The following is a 9,065-nucleotide window of genomic DNA, read 5'->3' on the forward strand; positions in this document are numbered from 1 at the left end:
AAGTGGAGCTGCAGCTGCCAGCCTACAGCACAGCCACAGCAACACCAGATCGGAGTGACGTCCACAACCCAAACCGCAGCTCACAGCAACGCCAGATCCTGAACCCCCTGAGCAAGGCCAGGGATCGAACCCATGTCCTCATGGATACTAATCGGGTTCATTACCCACTGAGCCATGATGGGAACTCTCTGTCCCGTAACAGTTTTTAAACGCTTCTCTGTGTTCCCACGTGAGCAGGCAGGAGTCGTATTCAAATCCACAGGTTCCAAGGAGGGAAAAATGTATTTTTCTGAAGAGCAGCACTTTCAATCTCAGAGGGGACATAAACATTTATAAACATTTTATAGAGGCAGTTTAGGGACGTCATTCATCAATGTGTAAAAAAAGGTGACAGGTAAAAAATACTGTGTTGTAGAATAAGGTACTCAAATGTGGTGTGAACGTTGAAGGCGTCCGATGGCCAGAACAGGCAGGTCAGGAAGGTGGTCTGGGTGTGAAAGTGATTTTGCATCTGGGGGAACTCTCTTCTCTTTGTGACCTCAATCAATGAACGCGGGCGAGCAGGTCTTCTTCCTCAAGGCCAATGATACCAGGTGGTTTTATTTTTCAACTGTGGTTCAAAGAGATGGTTGATCAACTAGTATCCACGAGGATGCGAGTTCAATCCCTGGCGTTGCTCAATGGGTTAAGGATCCAGCATTGCCGTGAGCTATGGTGCAAGCTGGTAGCTGCAGCCCCGATTCAACCCCTGGCCTGGGAACCTCCATATGCCGCAGGTGCGGCCCTAAAAAGAAAACAAAAACAAAGAGCGGGTTGAGTTGGACCAGAACTGCAATCAGCCGAAGGAGATAGCAGACTGATCAGGTCACCAACATGGTGATGATAACTCCCCGGTTGGGACCCTTAAGGATAAACCAGGGCGCCAGGAAGCCGGACGATGCCCCAAAACAGGCTCTAAAAGAGAAAATAATAATGATAATGAATAATTATTAGCCAAATAGACCTGTCTTAAGGATGTTTATTTCCTCGCCCCATTTAGACATAATTAAGTCCTGAGCATCCTTTGGATAAAGACAGTTTCTCCTTCCCCGCACTGCCCCCCGCCCCAGGTGGAAGTGCTCTGGGATCCAGGGCGAGCTGGCCCCTGGCCCAGCTGGGTCTTCTTATGGGCAGGTCTCTGGGCTTTCTGGGGCTTCCTTAATCCTCTTTCTCTTGAGTTTTGGGTTTTGAGGATGTTTTCTTAACAAACCTGAAAGAGGCAGAGACAGTCCTGATGACGTCACAAATACTAAGAGATTCTCAATCTGTGACACAGTGGGGAGGGGTGATAGGGACCAAACTGCTGAGCAAAATCTTATCTTGCTTCCAGCCTTTGTCCCTTACTCTTTTCTCACAGAAGCCCTGGGGTGGGGGCTTCACAGTTGAGGGACCTCACACAGGCGCAGAGGAGGGAAAGGGGCTGCCCAAAGCCCAAGGCAACTTAGGGGCACCGTCAAGACCACCCCCACAGTTCATGACCTCTGGCCTCTGACCCAGATTCCTCCCCACTCCTCTCTCAGAAGAGTTTGGTACCCCAGCTCCCAGAACTTTGCTGCTGGGTTGTTTGCAAACACTCTCACCATCTTTTTCCTTAAGAACTGATTCATGGGAGTTCCCGTTGTGGCTCAGCAGTAACAAACCCGACCAAATCCATGAGGACTCGGGTTTGATCAACTGGGTTTGATCCTTAACTCAGCGGGTTAAGGATCTGGTGTTGCTGTGGCTGTGGTACAGGCCGGCAGCTACAGCTCCGATTCGACCCCTAGCCTGGGAACCTCCATATGCCATGAGTGTGGCCCCCAAAAGACAAAAAGACCAAAAAAAAAAGTAGAAGAAGAAGAATTATAATTTCAAGCACAACTTTTTTGTTTCTTGGGGTTTTTTTTTTGGTCTTTTTCTTTTAGGGCTGCACCCACGGCACATGAAGTCCCCAGGCTAGGGGTCCAATCGGAGCTGTTGCTGCCAGCCTATGCCACAGTCACAGCAACTTGGGATCTGAGCCATGTCTGTGACCTACACCACAGCTCACGGCAACACCAGATCCTTAACCCATGGAGCAAGGCCAGGGATGGAACCTGCGTCCTCATGGATGCTAGTCGGGTTTGTTAACCACTGAGCCACGATGGGAACTCCTCAAGCCCAACTTCTTAACCCACCATCCAAGGTGTTTTCCTGTTACCCCCAATCCTGCACATCTCCACTGTGCTCGGCCATTCACCTCTGAGCCCAGCCTGTCTGTTCACAGCCCTTTGCCTCCACACACACCTTCCTCCCACATCCTCCCCCCAGCTCTCTCCTTATTCTTTTCTTTAAAGCCTGTCTCCTTCAGACCTACCCTTTGCCCTCTGACCTGAGATTGCCCATTTGTAAAAGGGATAAAAATGCCCATCTTATCAGGATGCTGCAGAGTGAATTAAAGAGATGCAAATTGAAGTTTCCATCATGGCTCAGCGGAAACGAATCTGACTAGCATCCGTGAGGACACAGGTTCGATCCCTGGCCTCGATCAGTGGGTTAAAGGATCCAGCGCTGCCTTGAGCTGAGGTGTAGGTCCCAGATGCAGCTCAGATCCCGCGTTGCTATGGCTGTGGTGTAGGCCAGCAGCTATAGCTCTGATTCGACCCCTAGCCTGGGAACCTCCATATGCCACAGGTGTGGCCCTCAAAAGACAAAAAAAAAAAAAGATGCAAATCACCTGGTACAGGGAGACACTGGCCTCAAAGCCCTTCCCCTCACTTTGCTCATCTGATTCACGGACTGCTTGGCCTCATTCATCCAAATGAGGGCTGGCCTTCATTCCACTCTATGTTTTACTTCCTCGATTTAAACAGTAAACCCTGGACTTCCTGTTGTGGTTCGGTGGGTTAAGAACCTGGCATAGTGTCCGTGAAGATGTGGGTTCAATCCCTGGCTTCGCTCAGTGGGTTAAGGATCCGGCGTTGCCGTGAGCTGTGGTGTAGGTTGCAGACGAGGCTGGGATCTGGTGTTGCTGTGGCTCTGGTGTAGGCCGGTGGCTACAGCTCCAATTAGACCCCTAGCCTGGGAACCTCCACGTGCCGCGGGTGCAGTCCTAAAAAGCAAAAAACAAACAAACAAACAAACAAAAAAAAAACCCGAAAACAGTGAGTCCTGGGCCATGGACCCCTACAGAGCCCAGGCAGAGTTCTGGGTCTCAGTAGCTGCCTGACGCATTCTCACTCTGGCCTCCCATCCGTGACTGGTGAAGAGGCCCCGCAGGCGGCCCCTGCCACCCCCGCCTAAAGGAACACCTGGGTCTGGTTTAGGACCGCTCTGTGTGATTCTAGGCCACCCTGTTTGCCTTCATTTTCTCCCTCAGTCGCTGCGCAAAGACAGGTAAGTGTGGCCCCAGAGGCCAGTTCCCGAAGGGCTCGTGGTGGGCGGCTCCAACATCTCTGTGCACCTCAGGGCAAGCGAGGGGGCTCGACGGGTTCCAGCCAAGGCTGGGGCCCCTCTCACTGGAGAGTCTCTGTCCCCTATAACCCCACAGCCTCTGCCCAGAGAGCCAGGCAGCTCTGTCATCGCAGAGGCCAACGCCGCCAAGAAGGCTGTCCCCAGGCCATCAGCTGGACTGGCTCCTCACTGTGGGGTCGAACCTCTCCCTCAGCCCACACCCCACCCAGCACCGAAAGGGGGTGCCCTCCTGCTGCTTGGACACTTCCTGGGAGTCCCTGCACTGGGCTGCTAACAGTCTTTGTTCTGGAGTTCCTGTCGTGGTTCAGCGGTTCACCAACCCGACTGGTATCCATGAGGGCATGGGTTTGATCCTTGGCCTTGCCCAGTGGGTTAAGGATCCAGTATTGCCTTGAGCTGTGGGGTAGGTCGCAGATGCTTGGATCCGGCGTTGCTGTGGCTGTGCTGTAGGCCGGTGGCTACATCTCCGATTCGAACCTCCACATGTGGTGAGTGTGTCCCCAAAAAGATGGAAAAAAAAAGTCTCTGTTCTGCTTTTGGTTAAAGGGGGAAATGCCTTTGTGGAAAGGTAAACGGAGACCTCCCAGGGGGAAGCTGAGAAGCGTGAAGAAAACACACACAAATGTTAACAGCCATGGCCTCTGGGGGATGGGTGATTTTCCTCTTTCCGATTTTCAAACTTTCTATAGTGAGCATCCCTGCAGGGAGCGGGTAAAAAGGAGAAAAGAAAAAGGGGAGGGGGCAACAGACAGAGAAACGCAGGGATGACCAGAAGATGGGAGGAGGGAAGAAGGTGGGTCAGGGGCTGCAGGGGACATGCAGGCCCCAGTCGCAGGCACCACCTGGCTGCTAAGGAGCTGTACCTGTCCCGAAGTGGCCCCCAGCTCTCAGCTCCCCCAGCAGGGAGGCCTCAGGGCCCAGGGCCTGCATCTTGAATAGCCTCTCCTTCATGCCGCTGAGGTGTCTGTGCAGCCCCCAGGCAGTGCAGAGCTTGGGCAGGCTGTCCTGGCCGGCCACCAGGGAGCTCTCCGGGGTGTCCAAGGGGCAAAATGCCACCTGCAAGGGGGCCACGGTTTTGAGATGAAGAGCGGGGCCCAGGGGCTGACAGGTCCCAGCTCTGCCCTCGTCAGGAAACTTCATAGCCAGAAGGACAGAGTGCGAGCCACAGATGGAGGAGGGGTCATGGGGACATTGGGGCCAGGCGGCCAACTGTCCCTTCTCGGTTGGCGGTTCTTTCTTTTGCTTTTTGAAGTTATACTGTCTTATGTGTTTGTAATGAAACAATGGTATTTGTTTTAAAGTCCTCAACCAAATTAAAATGGAGAGGCTAGGAGTTCCCTTCGTGGCTCAGTGGTTAATGAACCTGATTAGGATCCATGAGGATGTGGGTTCGATCCCTGGCCTTGCTCAGGGGGTTAAGGATCTGGTGTTGCCGTGAGCTGTGATGTAGGTCGAAGATGCAGCTCAGATGGATGTGGTGTTGCTGTGGCTGTGGTGTAGGCTGGCAGCCACAGCTCCAATTTGACCCCTAGCCTGGGAACCTCCATATGCTGTGGGTGCAGCCCTAAAAAGCAAAAAAATAAGGAGTTCCTGTCATGGCGCAGTGGTTAACAAATCCAACTAGGAGCCATGAGGTTGCAGGTTCGATCCCTGGCCTTGCTCAGTGGGTTGAGGATCTGGCGTTGCTGTGAGCTGTGGTGTAGGTTGCAGACGCGGCTCGGATCCCGCGTTGCTGTGGCTCTGGCGTAGGCCGGTGGCTACAGCTCCGATTAGACCCCTAGCCTAGGAACCTCCATATGCCGCGGGAGCGGCCCAAGAAATAGCAAAAAGAAAAAAAAAATCAATAAAAAAATAAATTAAAAAATAAATAAAGCAAAAAAATAAAACATAAAGATTAAAAAAATAAAATTGAGAGGCTGAAAACATCTTTTGAAATTTTCCTGGCTGGTGAAATCCAGGAATCACTAAAAGAGCAGCTCCTCATATTCGGAAGAGGAATCACTGAAGTGAGGATCCACACTTCACGTTCAGAGGAAGAGACAAAGACCCAGAGTGAGCTCATTTTCATTGTATTAGATTCCGTATATAAATGATGATATTGTACGATATTTGTCCTTCTCTGACTTGTTTCACTTAGTGTGAGAATTTCTAAATCCATCCATGTTGCTGCAAATGGCATTATTTTATTGTTTTTTATGGTTGAGAAAAAAGTCTACGTTATTTTATTTTATTTATTTGTTTGTTTTCGCAGACTTCCCATGTGGCTCACAACACATTTATTTGTCTTTGCTTTTTCGGGCCGCACCTGTGGCATTACGGACATCCCCAGGCCAGGGGCCCAATCAGAGCTACAGCTGCCGGCCTGCACCACAGCCACAGCAACTCAGGATCTGAGCCACTGAGCCACGTCTGTGACCTACACCACAGCTCACGGCAACGCGGGATCCGTAACCCACTGAGCGAGGCCAGGGATCGAACCTGCAACCTCATGGTTCCTAGTCAGACTCGTTTCCACTGCGCCACGATGGGAACGCCCCTCCTTTGCATTTTTAAATGAATTAGGACATATTTTGAACTTTTTTCTTTAGCTTTAATTTCTAGCAGGGCAACTATCAAGAAGTGTAACCTACATGAACAAATGTCTTCGGGAGTTCCTGAGCATTTTTAAGAGGGTAGAAGTGACCTGAGACCAAAATGCTATCACGGGTTTTGGACAATGTCAACCCAGAGGAGCTTTGTCCTCTGTCCTTTGCAACAGTCTCTAGAACCTTCTGCCAGCTGACTGTGCCCTTCTACCTGGCCTCAGTGGTCCCCACCCATGACTCCTCAGGGATGTCCCTGCCTCTGCTCGCATCAGCCTGTGGGTGTGGACAGGGGAGAAGCTGAGTCTCTGCCAGTCTTCAGCCCCACTCTGTGCCCACCGTGGGGGTAGTGGAGTCTTCCTCGGGCTGCGAGTGTGGGAAGGACTGAGGGTTGCTGGGGGTAGCAGAGGGCCCCTCAGTCCCAGGCCTCCCCCTACCATTCAAGAACACACCCACCCGCCCTCAGCGGGGTCCAGGAGGAGCCTCACCAGGAACTTGGCCGTCTGGTTGCTCTTGGTGTACTTGTAGAGCCTGCGAAGCTGCTTCGCCTCCAGTTCTGAGAAGAGGGAGACAAATCGCCAGAGCATCCTGGGGGGAGAAGCCCAAGGCTGAGGGGCCTGAGGTCCAGCCCCTCTCCCTCCAGCATTTTCTTGTGGCCAGGACCATCCAGAGAGAAATGGACCCCATGAGGCCTCTTTAGTTTTTGGTTGGGGGACTGGAGAGATGGGGATTTGATTTGCCAGACTTTGAAGAACCTGGATGGGTGAGGAGCCCCCACCCGTCAGCACTTGTGCAATCAGAGGTCATGCTCTCTAGGGTCAGGAGAGGTCTTTGTCCCCTCGATGCAGCCCTGCGTCCCTAGAGGTCCCTGTTCTCTCCATCCCCCTTCCCTGGGCTCACTCCACCATCCTGACTCTTTCACACCAAGATGCAGGACTAGGAGATCTGCACCACAGTGTGACCGGCCTATGGAGGTTCCCAGGCTAGGGATCGAATCGGGAGCTGTAGCCGCTGGCCTACACCACAGCTACAGCAATGCCAGATCCATCCGAGCCGCATCTGCAACCTACACCACGGCTCACAGCAACGCTGGATCCTTAACCCACTGAGCGAGGCCAGGGATCCAACCCATGTCCTCATAGATCCTAGTCGGGTTCGTTAACCACTGAGCCACAGCGGGGACTCCTGACCTTGATTCTTGAGGGGGCAGCCCAGGAGGGAGCAGAGTGGTAACGGCAAGGAGCTGCCCTACTTGCGCCAGTGCTTGGTTTCCCAGGCTCGGCAGTAGTGCTGCAGAAAGGTGTTGATGTGGTCCCCTAGGACCACCAGGCTCTTCTTCATGTACTTTAGCTTCTTCTTCTGCGGCAGGTCCCTGGGCAGGTGCAACTTTCGCAGGAACTTCTTCAGCGGCCTTAGGTATTCCTTACACTGAGGAGGCAATGAGTGAAGTGAGGGGCCGTAGGAGAAAAGAGGAGGCCAATGGGCAGCCCCAAGTTGCCAGCAGGTTGGCCCAGCTGCAGCCCTTACGGCCCAGGAAGGGTTACATGTGTTAATGAGGAGGCGCTAGTCACCCTCTTGCCCACTCCCTTCTCAAGAGGGTATCAAGTGGGGAGATGAACGATGGGTCTGAGGCCTGCCAATTTCTTTCTTTCTTTCTTTCTTTCTTTCTTTCTTTCTTTCTTTCTTTCTTTCTTTCTTTCTTTCTTTCTTTCTTTCTTTCTTTCTTTCTTTCTTTCTTTCTTTCTTTTTTTTTTTTGCTTTTAGGGCCACACTTGTGGCATATGGAAGTTCCCAGGCTAGGAGTGGGATGGAGCTGCAGCCGCAGGCCTGCACACAGCCACAGCCAATTTCTCACCGAGGTCTCCTGACCTTCACGGAACCAAGGACAGCGTCCTGGGCTCGCCCCTTACTCACAATTTTGAAGGTGTCCTGGCCCAGGCCCTTGGCGTGGCACACAAGTAAGTGTCTGGCTGGGGTGGTCCTGGAGCTCCTCTCTAGGCAAGGTGCATCCGTCCCCTGGGAGGAGGCAGGGGCAGGAGTCAGTCCGCCCCTCAGGAGCTGTAGAACAGGGGATAGGGCCCTGGGCTTGGGCTACAGCTCCTGAGGGGCAGTGCTGGGCAAGCACAGGTCAGATGCCAGCCAAAGCCTTTCTCCATTTTCCCTCCTTGACCCAGCACTCAGGGGAGCGAGGCCAGAGCCAAGAAACTCATTTCAGAGAATCCCTGCTTAGAAAACCAAGAATGTCCTTCATAAACATCTGTCTGAAGGAATCAACCTTCTCTTGTTTGTTCAGTCTCTTGCCAACTTGTACCTCCCCCTGAATCCTTCTCTTCTTCCTTGAATTTCTTTTTCTTTCTTTCTTCCTTCCTTCCTTTCTTTCTTTCTTCCCTTCTTTCTTTCTTCCTTCCAGCCACATCTGCGGCATAGGGAAGTTCCCAGGCCAGAGGAGCCTGGGAATTGCAGCTGCAGCTGCTGGCCTACACCACAGCCACACCAGATCCAAACTGCATCTGCAACTTACACCACAGCCTGTGGCAAGGCCAGATCCTTAACCCACGAGGCCAGGCCTGGGATTGAACTGGCCTCCTCAGGGATACTAGTCAGGTTTGTAACCTGCTGAGCCACAATGGGAATTCCTTCCTTGAATTTCATATTCTCTGCTTGCCAAAACCAGCCCCTCAAGAACCCTCCTCTCATCCCTCCCTCACCTCCCCAGGCCCCCTTCACCTTCTCCACTGGCTTGTCCCCTTCACCTCCCTGCCCAATGGAGGCTTCCATCTGAACAGGTGCGCTGCTCCAGAGTGGCCCTCCTCGTGTCCCCACAGGCTTCTGACCTACTGCTTCTGGGACCCGAGTGTCTAGGGAGTGGGCAGGTTAGCACTCGGAACTCAGAGCAAAACAATGGCAACCGCTAACTCAGAACCTCGCGCCCTTTCTCCCCCCCCCCCCCCCAGGGGACCCGCAGCCTCTCCTTCAACTGGGACCAGCCTAGAGAAGTGAGCGGGTTGTGCC

General features: G+C 52.8%; 1 protein-coding gene across 2 annotated transcripts; it reads right to left on the reverse strand.

The window, feature by feature from the left end:
- Positions 1 to 1,163: 1,163 nt before the first annotated feature.
- Positions 1,164 to 8,846, reverse strand: CHCT1 (CHD1 helical C-terminal domain containing 1). Of its 2 annotated transcripts, XM_047759182.1 has the most exons (7): positions 8,781 to 8,831; positions 7,968 to 8,069; positions 7,306 to 7,481; positions 6,542 to 6,641; positions 4,350 to 4,527; positions 2,371 to 2,389; positions 1,164 to 1,239 (listed from the first exon to the last, which is right to left on the reverse strand). In XM_047759182.1, the coding sequence occupies exons 1-7, from the start codon at positions 8,829 to 8,831 to the stop codon at positions 1,164 to 1,166; spliced, it is 702 nt and encodes a 233-aa protein (XP_047615138.1). The 2 variants fall into 2 exon arrangements, with proteins under 2 accessions (XP_047615138.1, XP_047615139.1); XM_047759183.1 differs by lacking the exon at positions 2,371 to 2,389 and having other exon boundaries at positions 1,164 to 1,249; positions 4,335 to 4,527; positions 8,781 to 8,846.
- Between the last annotated feature and the right edge of the window lie 219 nt (positions 8,847 to 9,065).

This window comes from Phacochoerus africanus, chromosome 14 (genome assembly GCF_016906955.1).
Source record: "Phacochoerus africanus isolate WHEZ1 chromosome 14, ROS_Pafr_v1, whole genome shotgun sequence".
Classification (NCBI taxonomy): Eukaryota; Metazoa; Chordata; class Mammalia; order Artiodactyla; family Suidae; genus Phacochoerus; species Phacochoerus africanus.

What these genes read in the sequence shown, in the direction of transcription:
- CHCT1 (XM_047759183.1), bottom strand. Translation starts at nt 8,831, where the DNA reads ATGGAAGCCTCCATTGGGCAGGGAGGTGAAGGGGACAAGCCAGTGGAG. An exon ending in ACCAGACGGCCAAGTTCCTG is followed by an intron (nt 4,528 to 6,541) that starts GTGAGGCTCCTC and finishes GCCCCCTTGCAG; the next exon opens with GTGGCATTTTGCCCCTTGGA. An exon ending in TGGGGGCCACTTCGGGACAG is followed by an intron (nt 1,250 to 4,334) that starts GTACAGCTCCTT and finishes TGCCTCTTTCAG; the next exon opens with GTTTGTTAAGAAAACATCCT.